Source organism: Crotalus tigris, unplaced genomic scaffold, assembly GCF_016545835.1.
Source record: "Crotalus tigris isolate CLP2741 ecotype Arizona unplaced genomic scaffold, ASM1654583v1 scf7180000018549.3470463, whole genome shotgun sequence".
Lineage (NCBI taxonomy): Eukaryota > Metazoa > Chordata > Lepidosauria > Squamata > Viperidae > Crotalus > Crotalus tigris.
Genome location: NW_024097072.1, coordinates 664,222 through 681,740, shown reverse-complemented (window position 1 = coordinate 681,740; position 17,519 = coordinate 664,222). Strand labels below are relative to the sequence as shown.

The window sequence follows — 17,519 nt, the reverse complement described above, 5'->3', positions numbered from 1 at the left end:
TCTAAGCCCTTTGTAAGTATGCACAGCCTGCCGTTCTGTCTGAAAATACAAATAGATCTCCTTTTTATCTGTTTGAGCAGCGCGGTAAGAAAGGGCCTCCAACCCTTCAGACTGTTTGTCTTTCTTTGCTAGCATTGTCTCCTCTGGCCTATTGCAACTTGGTGCCCTCCGAACAATTACATTAGATTCTTATCTCCAGGGAACAAGGAGATTTTGTTCAACGTGCGGGGGGGGGGGGGCACTGAACTTGGGAACACAGTTCTCTAATTGGCGGAACTTTCCAGGAAACTAATGATTTTCCCTCGTCTACTAGTTAGGCGATTTAGGTAGAAATGCTTGAGAAGGAAGGACACTTTCTGCAGGCAACGATTGTCTCCTGGCGAGCTCTAATCTCTTGATCAACTTAAGCTGATCCAGATAAATGTTCCATCTAGCTTCCTTCTTATATAAACGCTGACCAGTTTGAGACCAGTCCCACATCTCATGAAGATGGTTAGGGGACTGGAGGCTAAAGCGTATGATGAACAGTTACGGGAACTACTGTAGGTCTATTTAGACTAATGAAGAGAACAGCTAGGGATGACCCGATGGTGGTCTTCTTATGTTTTGAGGAGCTGTCACAACAAGAGGGGCTGACCTATTCTTCAGAGAACCTGAGGGCAGGACAATGGATTGAAGTTTATCAAAAAGAGTCAGCCTAGAACTAAAGAGAAATTTCTTTCTTTATGGCAGTGCTTGAATGGAAGACTGCTTTAAAAAAATCCCTGGGTTATAGACAAAACTGAATGTAAAATAAAATAATCCCCAAAGAAAGCAGTGGCATTAAATGTTAGTCTGGTGGTCAACAAGATCGTAAGAAGCAGCCCAGGATGTCACTAGGAACTGAGCCCAACTCAAGGAAAATTTCTCCTTCAAGAGACAATTTTGCCTAGTTGTTAAAGTGCCAACCTAGAAACCATGAATAGACTTGGATGAGTGTGGGCCAGTTATATAAATACTGACCAGTTTGAGACCAGTCCCACATCTCATGAAGATGATTAGGGGACTGGAGGCTAAAGCGTATGATGAACAGTTATGGGAACTAGGTCTATCTAGACCAGCGGTTCTCAACCTATGGGTCGCGACCCCATTTGGGGTCGATCGACCATTTTTCGGGGGTCGCCAAAGGTGGCGATCTGCCATTTTTCACGGCGTCGTGCACGTGCATCGCGCACGGGGGCGCGCTGCGCATGTGCACCACGCATGGGGGCGGCGCCGTGCACGCGCGTCGCGCACGGGGGCGGCGCCGTGCATGCACATCGTGCATGGGGGGCCGTCACGCATGCGCGTCGCACATGGGGGCGCCGCGCATGCGCAGAATGTTTGTGTGACGGGGGTCGCCGTCACACAAACGTTGAGAAGCACTGATCTAGACTAATGAAGAGAACGGCTAGGGATGACCCAATGGTGGTCTTCTTATGATTTGAGGGGCTGTCACAACAAGAGGGGGTTGGCCTATTCTTCAGAGCACCTGAGGGCAGGACAATGGATTGAAGTTTATCAAAAAGAGTCAACCTAGAACTAAGGAGAAATTTCCTGACAATCCGAACAATTAACCAATGGAATGGCTTGCTTCCAGAAGTTGAGGGTGCTCCATCACTGGAGGTTTCTAAGAAGACGCTGGAGAGCCATTGGTCAGGAATAGGGTAGAATCAGTGGTGGGATTCAGCCAGTTCACACAGTTCAGCAGAACCGGTAGCTAGTTTTTTGTTGCCCAGGCCCAGAATGGACTTCCAGAAGTGGCATCCACACAGAGAACTGGTTGTATTTGAATCCCACCACTGGGTAGAATCTCCTGCTGGAGCAAGGGGTTGGACTAGGTCCCTTCCAACTCTGTTCCTGTGTATTCTGTATTCTATAGGATGACTTGGGGGCTGTGGAAGTCTTTGCAAGCTGAACCATCTCATTTTTAAATCTATTTTCCAGAGGATGTACAACAAAGACACGTATGAAACACATTCCAGAGCTTCAGCATGGGTAGCTTTCATTGGTGGAACTCCAACCTCTGCTTCCTAGTTCTTGGGATTCTCCAATCCCTTCTGAAGTGGAAAGATGGCTTTGTTGTTATCCCCTCTTCTGCCCCACATAGCAAAAGCAGCTGAACAAGGAAAGGATGAGCGTAGCAATAGATACCAACTGGAATGCAAGCCTTTCACTTCATCATTGCCCACCTGAGGGCTTTCTACAAATTTAAGCAACAGCAGTGACAGACAAAGGCCTGGAATTCTGCAGGAGCTAAGATGGGCAAAGCTAGTAACGGTGTCTCTTCTGTGGTCTGTATGGCTTTCTTCCCTCTTGCACCATCCCAGCCTATCCTCAGCTACTTTAATGATCATTGTTAAAAAATAAATCTGAGACCATTGGCATTCAAACCTTGTGCTCTTACACAAGGCCAGAGATAGGCAAGTCAGAACCCGTGTGCACCTTCCACACTTTTTTTCCCAGTTTCTCCTTCAGTGATGACTTCAGTGCAAATCAATAAATGTTCACCGGGAAAGGAAGGAGAAAGGGTGTTTGTTGTGTTCTGGGTAGGATTAATCTGGTGGACAGTTCTGGTTCTACCTCCTTGGATCATGTTATCTTGGCCCTTGGACAATATGACATTGGGCCCCTAGTTGAGAAGAGCGTCCTGTCCCTGCCTTTCTTTATGGCAGTGCTTGAATGGAAGACTGCTAAAAAAAATCCCTGGGCTATAGACAAAACTGAATGTAAAATAAAATAATCCCCAAAGAAAGCAGTGGCTTATTATTAAATGTTAGTCTGGTGGTCAACAAGATCGTAAGAAGCAGTCCAAGATGTCACTAGGAACTGAGCCCAACTCAAGGAAAACTTCTCCTTCAAGAGACAATTTGGCCTAGTGGTTAAAGTGCCAACCTAGAAACCATGAATAGGCTTGGATGAGTGTGGGCCAATTAATATTTCTCATTCCAACTCAATTCACATGGTTGCTGATGTGGGCAAAACAGGAGGATGAAGGAGTATTAGATGATGGGCCTGAGTGCACTCTGAGCTTGCTTGCTTTCTTGCAAACGTTTCATTACCCTATCTAGGTAATATCATCACTGCCAGACTAGCACTGATGACGTTACCTAGTGTGCTAATGAAACGTCTGCAAGAAAACAAGCGAGCTCAGAGAGCATCCAGGAGCTACAAATATTCTCCTTCATTGGGAGTGTGAGGTATGTTCACACCCTTGAGCTATTTATAAAAATAATAAAGAGGGGATATACATACTTAAAACAAATTAAAATGAGTCAACTGGAAATGTGAAGCTTTCCTGGTTTTACGAAAAGGTCGCTCCTAGCATCCAAGCTTGGGTTCCCCCCCCCCCTTTGCTTTTTATTTTATTTTAAATGCAGCCTCTGAATCTCCACCTTCTGAAATATATCTTGTCAGTCAAAAATCCTGGTCATGTGAGCCCTTCTTATCCTTAAATCCACTTTGTTTCTGATAAGGAGAGTGAATCGAGGAAGATAGGAACCACATCTTATTCCAAAGTCCAGATTAAAATGCAAAGGTGTGGAGGGGGGGAAGTGGGGTATTTGCCTGATTTTAAAAAGAGTTGGGTTGGGTCCTGCGTGGACCGGTTGAGACCCACAAGCAGCAGGCTACTTTGAAGAACCACGGGGAGACACGGCAAAAGAAAGCTTGCTTGTTTAATTAGGAACTGGGTGTATCAGTCCTCTAAGATGACTAATGCTGCATGCATGTAAGGTGCCCTTCAGCTATATATTCTTGAAACAGCTGACCAAGTCTAGCAGTTGTATCTTTAAAGGTGCAGTGTATACTTTTTAAAATGTTTGTTTTACATTAAAGCTGCAACTGACTTTCTCTTTGCTGAAACAATGTAGCTGTTGGACATAGCTGGCATTCCAAGCCACAAAACAAGATATCCAACTCTCTTTGGGGTTACGGTGGCATGTAAATGCAGCCTGTGTGCCATATCTGGTTTTCTGGCCCATGCACATCAGAAAATGTGGTGGAGTAATCTATGGTGAAACAAGGTGTGTCTTGCACACATTGCCCATGGTACGTGGTTCTCCGTAGCCACCAGACCAGATCTAAAATGAAACCGGTGTCTTTTTCTGGATCTGCTCCTCTTAAGCAAAAACAACACAAATTTGAAATAAGTTTAGAACTTTCCCCTATCTCAGACTATCAGGTAAGGCTCAGTTTAGACATTTGGGTGGGGAGGATGGGAGCCATGGTTCAAAATATCTAAATTGGAGCAGAGCAGTGGAGAAAAAGATGCCAGATACCAAATCAGCATTTCTCAACCTCTGCCCCTGGTAGATGTATGGACTTCAACTCCCAGAATTCCCGTTGCTGGCTGGGGAATTCTGGGAATTGAAATCCACACATCTTCAGGGGGCTGTGGTTAATAAATGCTGTTCAACAACAAGATTATTTCCAAGGGCAAAATGACCTGCAGGCAGTCCTTGACTTACGACCACAACTGAATTTCTGTTGCTAAGGGAGACATGTGTTAAGTGAGTTTTGCCCCCTTTTATGACCTTTCTCGCCCACAGTTATTAAGCAAATCGCTGCAATTGATAAGTTAATAACACAGTTGTTAAGTGAATCGGGCTTCCCCATTGACTTTGCTGGTCGGGAGATTGAAAAAGGGGATCACATGACCCCGGGGCACTGCAACCGTCATAAATATGAGTCAGTTGCCAGGCAACTGAATTTTGATCCCTTGACCATTAGGGGAGGAGGGGTGCTGCCACGGTCGTTAAGTGTGAAAAACGGCGCTCAAGTCACTTTTTTCCAGTGCCCTTGTAACTTTGAACGGTCACTAAATGAACTGTTGCAAGGCGAGGACTACCAGTGTGGGCCCAAGGGCATGGTTCCCAGGCAAGGGAAGGCCCCACAGGCTTGGGAGGAGGGGGAGGGGGGACCCCAAAGACGGCAGAAGTCTCAGAAAATGCTGGGGAAGGCACCATTAAGCAGGCCATCCCCCGTTGACTTTTGCGCCGGCAGCTCCGAAGACTGGCCTCGCGCTAACGTCCGGAGCTGGTGCGCACCCTGGGCGGCCGAGTCCTTCCCATCCCGGGCAGGGGAAGAGAGAGCGAGAGAGAGGCCGTCGGAGCAGGTGATCCCGCCCGGCAGAGGCGGGGAGCGCCCGCCCTTTGCTCGTCTCGCTGCCCTCGGTGGAAGGCGGGCCGCTGGAGTTCCCAAAGCTGCCCGGGCGGCGGCGGAGGCGCGGCGGCTGGAGAATTAAACTTGGGCAGAGGAAGGGAGGAGGCGCAGCGCCGAGCAGCCAGCCAGCCAGCCAGGGAACCAGAGAAGCGGGTTAACTCCAAGTATGGCAGGCGAGCTGGAGGCTACCGAGGCCGGCGGAGGCTGAAGCGCGTTGGCTGGGCGAACGGAGCCCGGGCTCGGCGGCCACCACCACCAGCAGCAGCAGCCGGGGCGGCGGGCTCGGCCAAGCTTCCCCCCCCCCCCGCAGTCCAGCATCGGCATGGCTCGCTGGATCCCCACCAAGCGGGAGAAGTATGGCGTGGGTGAGTACCCGGGGTCCACTCTGAGCCTCCTCCCCCCCCTCCCCCGTTTCCCACGTGCAGGATGCGTGTCGCCGGCCCGTCCCTCGCCTGGAACTTTCCCATGCAGTGCACAGAGTGTCTGCGGGGCGGATCTCTCTCTCTCTCTCTCTCTCTTCCCCCCCCCCTTCTTCCTCCCATCAGCTCGCCTTCTTCTGTGCCTTTTCTCTCCTCCTTCCTGCTTGACTTGAGAGGGTTCAACTCCAGCTCTGATACTCGGCTTCGAGGGATTCCGGTTTCGGGCTAGATCCTGGTCGGGTCGCAGCCGGGGAGTGGGAAAGGTGACCCCACCCTCCGCTGCTTTTTACTTCCCCTCCCTCCTCCTCTGCTCTTCCTCGCAGTCTCTTTTTTTTTCCCCTTAAAGTTTGCCAAAACGCCTTCCAGACGGGCAGGGCTACTCTTCCCATTATCCCCAGCCAGCAGGCAGACGGATGGGAGTTGGAATCAGCTGTTCACACACCGACCGGTGGCTGATTAGTTCTCCTTTACAGTGTGTTGTCCATAGAGGGGAATATTTGTAACTCAGGGTTAAAATCGGGGGTCCTTTGTGCCCCTCTGAGCTTGGCTGTTTTCGGGCAGATGTTTTATTACCCAAACTAGGTAACACCATCAGTCTATGATGCGCTGTGTAAAGATAATCATACGCAGCGTGTCTGTGGGTCTGGTTTGCTTGTGCAAGTAATTATATTATACATTGTAACATAAACTGGTGATGTTACCTAGTTGGGTAATGAAACATCTGCAAGCAAACAAGCCCAGAGAGAGCGCAAAGACCCCCGTAGATTGTTTTGTTTTTCTTCTTGCCCCCACCCCATGGGATTTTTTTTTTTTTTTTTTTTTTGGTGCCAGGGAACTTGTGAGTCACCTTTGGGGCTGCAAAGAAAGAAAACAAAGGTAGGGGGTTTGGGAAATTGTTTGTGGTGGCTTAATTAACCCCCAGTGCAGAGGTGGCACAGCCTGATGGGAGGCACTCAGCCATTAAGTATTCAGTTACTTCAGATTAATTAATGGGAATAGTGGGAAGTGCAGATATGGGCTGGTTTGGGGTGGGGGAGGGTTGATGTGAAAGGTGGTGTACTCAAACAATGCACCCTTGACCTTGATGCCATGCACAAGGCCACCTTGCCATCTCCCTCAGTCCGTCAGAATTGAAATCGCAGCTCAGCACTGTCTTTCTCCTTAAGCCATTTTAGCAGAATCACAAGAGTTGGAAGGGACCTTGGAGGTCCTCTAGTCCAACCCCTGCTCAAACTGGAAACCCTGTACCATTTCAGGCAAATGGATGTTCAGTCTCTTCTTAAAAGCTTCCAGTATCGAAGCACCCACAATTTCTGAAGCCAAGCCATTCATTCCACTGATTAATTGCTGTGATTGTCAGGAAATTTCTCCTTAGAAGAATTTTCTCCTCCCCCTCCCTCCTCTATCAAGTGTTTTGTATGCAGTTCCTGGATCTAGTCTGATGAGCCATCATTATCTTGAGTTTTCCCAGAACTCAGGGTCACTTTTAGCCCAAACAAGACCTGGAAACTCCTCCTACTACTACTCCTTCTATTTTTCCTTCACCATCACGTTTACTTTATTATATCTGGCCTTCTGAGAGCTGGTTACTTGGAAATCAAGGTGGGCAGCAACTCAAGGTGGATCCGCAAAAATGAAGATGACGTGTGCCAACCCCTGGTGCTTTCCTCAACTAAAAGGAGCAGTTTCCAAGCCAGTAGCAGCTACTAATTAATAACTGAAGTATTTCCAATATCAGGACCTCTTTGATTCACATGTTGTAATGGGTAACAAATCCACTGAAAATCACGAATAGGTCTGAAGCTGCAAATTCCCCACCATCAAATATTTTTTTCCATGTTTTAGGAACAACAGGCCTGAACAAGGAAATCTGAATTCAGGTTCATAATAAGTTGGCACTTGCTAGCTGATGCTGGGCATTTGCGGTTTTCCAGCCTGATCAACCTTAAAAGGTTACAGTGAAAATCCAAGCAGAGTTGGAACAGCTTTTTTTTTTTTTTTTGCTATGGTTGTTAAGTGGATCACTGCAATTGTTAAGTGAATCATGTGTTTGTTAAGTGACTCCAGCTCCCCCATTGACTTTGCTTGTCTGAAGTCTGCTAGGAAGATTGTAAATGGCAATCAAACACCCCAGGATGCTGCAAGCATCATAAATATCTGCTGGTTGCCAAGATCATGTAACTGTGGGATGCTGCAACAGTTAAGTGTGAGAACTGATGGAAAGGTCCCTTTTTTCAGTGCTATTACTACTTCAAACAGTTGCTTATACTTACAAATAGTTGTAAATTGAAGATTACCTTTAGGGGACTGAAAACTAAAACATATAAGGAACAGTTGCTGGAATTGGATATGTCTAGTTTAATGAAGAGAAGGACGAAATGTGATATGATAGCAGTGTTCCAATATCTCAGGGGCTGCCCCAAAGAAGAGGGGGGTCAAGCTATTCTCCAAAGCACCTGAAGGCAGGACAAGAAGCAACGGGTGAAAACTAACCAAAGAGAGAAGCAACCTAGAACTAAGGAGAAATTTTCTGACAGTTAAAACAATTAACCAGTGGAACAACCTGCCTCCAGAAGCGGTGAATGCTCCATCACTGGAAGTTTTTAAGAAGAGACTGGACAGCCATTTGCCCGAAATGGTATAGGGTTACCTGCCTGAGCAGGGGGTTGGACTAGAAGACCTCCAACTCTGTTATTCTGTTACCTGTATCTTGCTCTCTTTTTCCAGCATACAGTCACTAGTACTTAACATTCTCTTTATGTAATTTTCAGTCTTATTGATATTATTGCCAGCACTGGAACTGTCCTTTGATTTCTATGGATCTTAGGAAAAAACACAAAGTCTTTTAATTCTCTTGTCAAAATGGCGGAGTTGCCATAATAAACAAGACTAGATGCGTTTTGAAGGAGTATAATCATGAAGTCCTTATAAAGTTTGCTTGTTTTTGCCCTGGCTTGTTTTTGGATTTGGTAAATTGGAGTTAAGGTTTAGCGCATTATATGAATTCAGCCAGCATGGCTGGCCTACTGCTCCCTGGAAATTTGACATCCATATGTGAAGACAATCACCATCTTCCATTGTTCTTTTCTACTAGCATCTGAATTAAGGCACCAGAACCGAAAAAATGCTACTGATCTCACAATTGCTTGCATTAATAGTACAATCTTCCCTCATTTGCCCAACCCTCCCTTGAAATCATATCTTTTTTAAGGAGATATATTTGTTAGTTTAAGATGGAGTTCTGGATATCCCAAAATTTGAGTTATATCTTTAAGTATATATTTAACGTGTATAGATTTTTGGATGGTTTCACTTAGTACATAGGTTTTCAACCTTGGCAACTTTCAGCTTTGTGGACTTCCAACTCCAAGAATTCTCTAGGCACCATGAAGGGATAGATAGATAGATAGATAGATAGATAGATAGATAGATAGATAGATAGATAGATAGATAGATAGGGAATTCTGGGAGCTGAAGTCCACAAGACTCCTCTGACTTATCTTTTCCTTCCTGGAGAATATTTAATACCTATGGACAATACCTTTAGTTAATTGGACCGTTGGATTCAAAATGTCACAGATAAAATGAACATTCTATCACTTCTGTCACTTGATTGGAAAATTGTAGAATGATATTTCTGGAAATCTGTATTTTGATTCTTTGTCTCAGAGTATATTGGTGATACGTAAAAGATTTGGATCTTTGGATGGATGCTGAGATTTTTACAGTTGAACGTTATTGGACGATAAAGTTGGGTTTTTATCATTTCCTATGTTAAATTATATATATATAATTTAAGTCTATATATATACAATTTATCTTTTGCTGCCATTTATACTTACAACTTCTGTTGATGTTCCCGTTGGGGCGATTAGCAGTTTCAGTTTCAGAGATATTGAAGTGATTCTAATTCTTAGGGAAGCTGCGTTATTTAATCTTCGGTGAGTTGTTTGGGAAATTCCCCATTAGAATTGTTGTTGTTTCCATCAAAACTTTTGTACTTCTGCAATTCTTGATTTTTCGTCCAAGGTTACTACTTGCATTTCCTCCTTGCTTGTGAGCTGGTACTCTCTTAGCTTCAAAGGAACAATAGCATGTACCACTGGTACAGCCAAAGCAGAAGAAGGGTTGACTTGCACAAAGAATTTGAGAAAGGAATATAATAATAATAATAATAATAATAATAATAATAATAATAATAATAATAATAATAATAAAGTTGGAAGGGACCTTGGAGGTCATCTAGTCCAACCCCCTGCTCAGGCAAGAACCCTACACCATTTCAGACAAATGGCTGTCCAGTCTCTTCTTAAAAACTTCCAGTATCATTCTAGAATTCTGAGACATCCAATGAGTGACCAGATCAAAAGTAGTTTTGGGTCACAACATGAATTCCGTTGGGTAACTTATTACCACAAAATGTCTGATGACGTGAACGGATTGATTAGATTCCGTAGGAACAAGAGAGCACTGATTACTTTTGATGCTAGTTTAATGGAACTAACCAAAGATGCTTTTTCAAGAAGTGCCTGGACTTTCTTTGTTTTTCCTTGAAAAGTTTTGCTTCTCATCCAAGAATCTTCTTCAGTTCAGAACTGAATTTGAAAAAGCACCATAACCTGGATGACTGAGAATCTCCATAGACATTTTTCTTATGAATGGCTTATCATAAGAAAGGATAGCTTCAATAGATTAGAATAGGGTAAATCTATAACTTTTACGCATATCCTGCTTAAAAACGCACTTAAGACGATGCACAGAAAATCAACAAAAAACAAATGTATGGAACACTAAGGACGTTCAAGATTTGCTATTTTGTGCTGAGTGAAACACATCTGGAAATCAAAGATTCTAGGACACAACTGCAGAATGTTACAAGTGGGTTTTGTTTTTTTTAACGAAAGAAACGGCCGTTATATTATTTATCAGCAGAAGGCAGCTAACCAGTCAAGGTCAATTAAAGAATTAGAAACAGTGGTAGTGACAATAGACTTAAAATGTCTTCAATCAACTGCTCAGTTAAGAGCAAGTATGTACACTGGGTGAGTGGTAGATCCATTTTATGCCTTAATCTCACAGCTTTTGTGAGCTGTGTGTCACTCCCTATTACAGTTGGCAATCTGTGGTCTACAATGTGGCAGGTTGTACAAGCCCAGCCGAATCAGTAAGGCATGTTTAAACAAACCATGGTTCCATAGATTTTTTGAATGTATGGGGAAATAAAGAAGTAACTAATGAATGATCCAAATTGCAGCCAACTCTTCATAGATATAGGTGGTCCTTGTCTTACAACAGTTCATTTAGTGACCTTTGGAAGTTACAATGGCACTGGGAAAAGTGACCTATGACCATTTTTCACAAAACTGTCGCAGCATCCCCATGGTCATGTGATCAAAAATCAGATGTTTGGCAAGTGACTCATCTTTATGACGTTTGCAGTGTCCACAACCAGGCAAAGTCAATGAGACATATTGACAATAATCCAAAAAATGCCTATCGAAGTCTGTATTTTTTTTTTTAAAAAAATGCCTGTTTAAGTGGCTGAATAACGGCCCAAATAATGTTTGCCTCAGAAATACTATGAAAATTAGAAATTTCAAAGTATCTATTATCCTGTTTAAAAATATGAATTATTTCTCCCCAGTTGTGAAATTTGGGACCAATTGAATCATAGGGTTTGAGTCAGGATCATGCTTGCGGTGGACACATTGAAACCAATGTGGTAAATTAGTCACGGTTAACTGAAGTTCCATTGATTTTCAGTGAATATATTAAGTGACTAATATATAGGAACTTTGAAAAAAAGAGGAACTCTATGTATTTAACCATCGCTTCAAATTAATGTAAGAACACACAACAGAAGAAAGGGTTAGCAATGGAGTGTATTGATTTATTTTGAGATAGAGTACAACTAAGGTATAGTATTATTTAGATCCTCTAGTGCAGGGGTTCTCAACCTTGGCAACTTTAAGACTTGTGGACTTCAACTCCCAGAGTTCCTCAGCCAGCAAAGCTGAAGTCCACAAGTCTTAAAGTTGCTAAGGTTGAGGACCCCTGCTCTAGTGATTAACCAATTGCAACTTTGTCTGGAGAAAACACTATCAAATTCAATGGAATTGCTTCCCAACACTTCTACAGGGAGTCCTCGGCTTATGGCCACAATTGGGCACAAAATTTCCAGCAGTGTGCAGTATGTTCATTAAGCGAGTCACATCTAATTTTTTGACCTTTATTGACACAATCATTAAGCAAAACCAGAAGATCTGACAATCTTGTGAACCTGGGAAGATCACAGATAGCAATCATGTGACCTCAGGACACTGAAGCCATTGTGAATGCATGCTGATTGGCAAGCATTCAGTATGATTATTGTTGCAACAACGGTTTTAAGTGGAGGACCAGTTCCGTAAGTCACTTTGTTCAGCACTGCCATAACTTCAAAGGGTTGTTAAACGAACAGTCTTAAGTCGAGAACTGTATATAAGATTGCAGTTTATGAAATCTCAGTCTCTCTCTCTCTCAAAACTTTTTTTTTTTCAATTTGCCATTTTTATTAGTTTATAATATAAAATGCAAAAACACAAAAGCAAATAGTAGGAGAGAAAAGGGAGGGAAAGGGGCAAGGAGAAGTGTAGAAAAGAAGGGAGAAAAGAAATTCCTTTTCTCAAAACCTCTGATTATAAGAACGACAAAAATAGAAAATATGAAATAGCAGAGGTTCTGCTAACTGCAGCTTAAACCGTTCATGCTACACACTAAACCAAAGAGAACACAAGGGTTTGGTTGACATAGTAGCGTTGCCCAAACAAATAAACCTGGATTAATGGAATTGACTAATTGAACAACAGGCTAAGATAAAGGCAGCACACTAAACTACAAGGTCATTTAAGCCTCGCTAGTATGTGTACCATAACTCTAGAAAAATGTCAGTATGTTTCAGTTATATTGGAAGCGCATTATTTTGCAGTGCCTATTTCCCATCCGTTTAAGTTGGGTGACTAATATGGGAATTTTAAGTGGAAATTTGAGTATATAAATACTTGACCACATAACATACAGGAGGATAGTTTAAAAGATTACGTGCTGTCCTTTAAATTTGTGGCCAAATAAATGTAATCTGAGCTGCTTTTTGAGCAGCCCTTGGACTCCCCTTGATTTGATGACAAACCAAAAAAAGACAAAACAGGAGAATTGTGTTAAGCTTCCCGTTACCATTTAATGCAGTTCCCCCAGTGGGAGAAATGAATGGAAAATCCCTTTTTTTTTTCTGTCTTGGTGATACAAGACCTTGACTGACATTTTTTAGTGCATCGTCTGCAGTTATATAAAAGCTGTCAACTTCTGTTGTTGAGGAATATGAACTAGCATCCAAGTGAGAAAACGCTTGTCTGGCTTGATCAATCTTTAGGTGAATACTTCAGATTTAGCGGTCAAATGTCGATGTCTAGCTTTTTCTTCAAAATGACCTAGGTCAATATGGATGAACAACATAGTTCCTCACTTTCTCTGAGCTTATGTTGATTCAGTAAAGATGCCTTGTTATCAGTTCTGAACTTACTTGCAGTGTATATATGAAGATGGCTCGCTGCCTTATCTAAATGGAAACAAAAACCATATTTAATCTGCACACCTTCAAGTTAGTCTTTGTCTTCCAGTGAGTCATTGATGAGTTGGCTTTCCTGTATGGCTTTTCAGTTTTAATTAATATTGTTGGTATATAGTTAGATGCTCTTGCTTTGGTTTCATTGGAGCTTAAGGTATCCTGCCTTGGGCAGGAGATTGGATTAGAAGACCTCCAAGGTTTTTCCACTCCTATGATTCTGGGAATGAATGAATGATCTTGGAAAATATTCCAGTTAAAAGGGAAATTGGTTGTCTCTCTGGAAGAATAGAACAGCAGCAGGAGAAAAAGTGAAAAGCCACTTAGTAACTAAACTGTATTATAGCAATAGCACTTAGAGTTATATACCGCTTCGCAGTGCTTTACAGCCCTCTCTAAGCAGTTTACAGAGTCAGCATATTGCCCCCAATAATCTCTGTCCTAATTTTACCAACCTTGGAAGGATGGAAGGTGGAGTCAACCTTGAGCCAGTGAGAATCGAACTGCCGAACTGCTGGCAGTAAGCAGAATTAGCCTGCAATACTGCATTCTAACCACTGCGCCACCACAGCTCTTATAAAACCAATCATTAATTGTAGAAAGAAATCAAGATCTGCTTTATATAGTGAATGAGTTTAAAAAGTAGAATTCTGGGACACTACTTTATTTCTCCCAGGACATGCTGATCAGGCTATTTTGGGCTCAGTTTAGCAGCTTCTGGATATAAATCTTCTCAAAGTGGTTCGTGGTATTCCAAAATGGTCCCGAATATTTTACAAATTGCTAGTAATGAAGCTTTTTAATAGTATTCCACAGTAATGTCACCTCTGGTTGTAAGACAGAATTCTTCCCATCTTTATAATTTGCTTATTCTGTTTACTTAAAAAAAAAAATCTGTTTCTTGATGGAGATGGATCCAGTGAAGTCTTTGCCACTGGATTCTGTCAGAAAGAAATAAAACAAAAGAATTTAATTGGAAGTGTGCTTCTAACTCTAGAATCTACAAAAGACAATTCAACCAAAGCAAGCATAAATAATATACAGTGTAGGAATGGTTTGCTTCTCAGAGACTTCTCAATATCTTTCCCATCCTTGAAATTCTGAAATAATCAGGCTATATCTTCCTGGAAATCATTAATATTTCTAATATTATCATTCACAACTTTTGACTTGGAAGATAATTGTGACTTTGATCCACAGAAAATAGCTGCTCTATTTCAAGGCTATATTCTAGCTTGGTGGTTCTTAAACCGGAGGTAATTTTCCTTAAGAGCATAATTTGTGCATATTTGGGGGTAATGGAGCAATTTGTAATTGCTAGTTTATGAGTTGAGGATCCAATTTGGAACTGCCACTGCTGAGACGCTTGTGTGAAACAACAATCTCTTATTTTTAGAGCACAAACGAAAAAGCAAACACTCCCAATGTATTCAAGAAGTTATGCTGTGACATGTTAAATGATGCAATTTGCAATGGCTCTAAATTTATGAGGTAGAACAAAGCTGTTGCCTTGGGGCAAAACGTGGGAGGTGGCTACACTTGGTGGGAAGAGAGATCCTTAAGTTGTGTTTGAACTTTCTTGGGCTCTCCAAAGGACATGTTGTCTTAAACTGCATTGATGACTGTTATCAAACCGTCTTAAAGAGTTCAGTAGGGTTTTGTGCATGCAGATGATGGTCTCTGGTTCTTTGACATGTAAACAGAAAGTCTGGTGTGAAAGTATAGAATAACAGTTGGGGGGATCTTGGAGGTCTTCTTGTCCAACCCCCTGCTCAAGCAGGGGACTGTACCATTTCAGACAAATGGCTGTCCAGCCTCTTTTTTAAAACCTCCAGTGATGGATCACCCACAACTTCTGAAGGCAAATTGTTCCACTGAGTGATTGATCTAACTGTCAGGAAATTTCTCCTTATTTCCAATTTCTGTCCATTCCTTCTTCTTCTTCTGCCTTCAGGTGTTTGGGAGAATAGGTTGACCCCCTTTTCTTTGTGGCAGTCCCTTAGATATTGGAACACTGCTATCATGTCACCCCAGTCCTTTTCATCAAAGTATTTTACATCTATACTAGGCATTCTATGAGGATTATCCTTTACGTAGGACATGTTCTACTTTATTTTTTGGAATCCCCTACCCTAGCTCTTTCTGTTGATTGGGGGGGGCTAACCTCTTCTCCTCTCCCTCCCCCCACCACATATCCACAATCACAAATCTGATCTTGATGGTATCACTTAAAACCAAGACATAAAGTAGAAAAGAATATAGCCTATGTAATCAACTTGGGAGTGTTCTTATCTTAAATCAGCGAGTACTTGCTTGGTAAGAGTGGATGGAAAGAGAGTGGAGATACCATTGTGTAACACAAACAGCAGAGCACAGCTACAACTAAATTGGAACCTTGGCGGTATAGTATAATTACCTGGGATGTTCCCACTGTAGAAGCAGATTCAACCATAGCTTTGCTCTATATCTTGTTTTCATGACCTGCAGCCAAAAAAAATTCTTCTCTTCATAACATTCAATATTCTACCTAGGACAACTTCTCCTCTCTCATTCCTCCTACCTCATTTTATTTAATTCATTTATTTATTTATAGTTTTAGTCCACCTTTTATTGTTTTTTTATAAATAATAGCAATAGCTATTTAGACTTACTGTATATACTACTCTACAGTATAGTGCTTTATAGCACTCTCTGAGCAGTTCACAACATCAGCATATTGCCTCCAACCATCTGGCTCCACATTTTATTGACCTCAGAAGGATGGAAGGCTGACTTGAGGCAGAGAACATACCTAATACCTTCCTCCTCCTATTTTCCCCACAACAGGAACCCTGCCAGGTGAGTTTGGCTGAAAGAGAGTGACTGGCCCAACTCCCAGTCAGTTCTCATGCCTAAAATGGGACTAGCACTCACAGACTTCTGGTTTCCAGCCTGGCATCTTAACCATTAGACCAAACTGGCTGTTTAACATGTACTTTATTTAAAAACAAAATCCTAGCAATTCAGAGTTGATTCCAAGTCCAACCCTTGGTGTTTGAAAGGTTCCTTGCACCTTATGCATTAGAAATGGAAAGGATTTGGTTGCCCTGTGTTTGCGGACATCATTCTCTCCGTTTGTCTTCATTCTTCATTTTACCTCCCTCTCTTGAATCTCTCTATCTTACTTAGAGGTTGAGTTGAAGAAATTAATGACCGGGCATGGTTGCCTTCCCTCTGGCAGGCAGTTAAATTGTGGCTCCACAGGGTGTTTTGTTATCTCTCAAACTGCTTAACATCTAATGGGCAGTGTTGAATGATTTCATCCAGAGATTTAACATTGTTGTTGTTGTTAACAACATATTGATGTCATTCAACACCACCTTCTTTAAAAAAAATAAATCCCTGTAAAGTAGTGGATATTCTGAATCAGTGTCTTGGGTGGGGCAATCAACTGGATCAATAAACACCTGGATTTACCATGGAGAAAATCCCATCTGGATGATCCTTCTCTGCCATGTCATGTTACCCAGGGCTCTTGGCTGTGGCACATAGGCTTCATTTGGTTGTTTGGCTTTTAGCGCTTAATTTTTAAAGCCTCTTGTTTTCGAAGCTGTGCAACACTATCTGCAGAGAGAGAAACTCCAGGATTTGTAGAATTATCTCCTTTTTTTAAAAAACAGAAACTCTTGAAGAGGGGAACTAAAATTGTCGTGGGATGATTAAGCACAGCTAATGATAATAGAATATTGACTTATTATAATGTGAGTGATGGGTAAATAGTAAGAAATCTGTTGCAAATCTGAACAATTTCACTTTGCTCCAGATCATTTTATTAGAGGGTCATTTATTTTCCCATCCTTCCAATTGCTCTCTTTTTTGTTCAGCAAGTTTTTTGGGGGAAAAGTAAACTGGAGGGAAGCAACGGGATAGTGTGCAATCCAATTTTGAATAACAAAATTAGCTTGATTTAGAATTTGGGGAGTTGAAATCCAGTGATCTCCACAATACTCAATTAAGGATAACTGAGCTACATACAGATGACTCCAAAACAGCTGGATTCTGCTTGAGGAAATTAAACAGCCTGCTCTCTTCCTACCTAGACAAAACAAAGCCTCTGTGCCGGTGTTTCTCAACCTTGGCAACTTTAAGATGCATGGACTTCAACTCCAAGAATTATATATATTTTGTTTGGGGATAAACGGTGGTGTTTCCCCCCCCCCACATTTTGTTTTCCCCCATTCTTACGACAAGGCTGTAACCAGCCTTCCTTGCACTTTTCATTCTACTGGCAGATAGTGGGAAATGAAGAATTTGTGTGCGTTCTACTTGGCCAAGAGAAA

At 42.3% G+C, this 17,519-nt stretch overlaps 1 protein-coding gene across 3 annotated transcripts in view; it reads left to right on the top strand.

Annotated features, from left to right (window-relative positions):
• The first annotated feature begins 5,137 nt into the window (after positions 1–5,137).
• DOCK5 (dedicator of cytokinesis 5) overlaps positions 5,138–17,519 on the top strand; it is a 90,655-nt gene continuing 78,273 nt past the window's right edge. Inside the window, exon 1 of one of the 3 annotated variants that reach the window (XR_005557984.1) lies at positions 5,138–5,546. Coding sequence is in view for 2 of the 3 variants with exons in the window: in XM_039354177.1 (XP_039210111.1) it covers positions 5,504–5,546 (43 nt within the window). In the remaining variant the exon portion in view is untranslated. The remainder of the gene's footprint in view (positions 5,547–17,519) is intronic. The other 2 variants (XM_039354177.1, XM_039354176.1) reach the window with 2 other exon arrangements.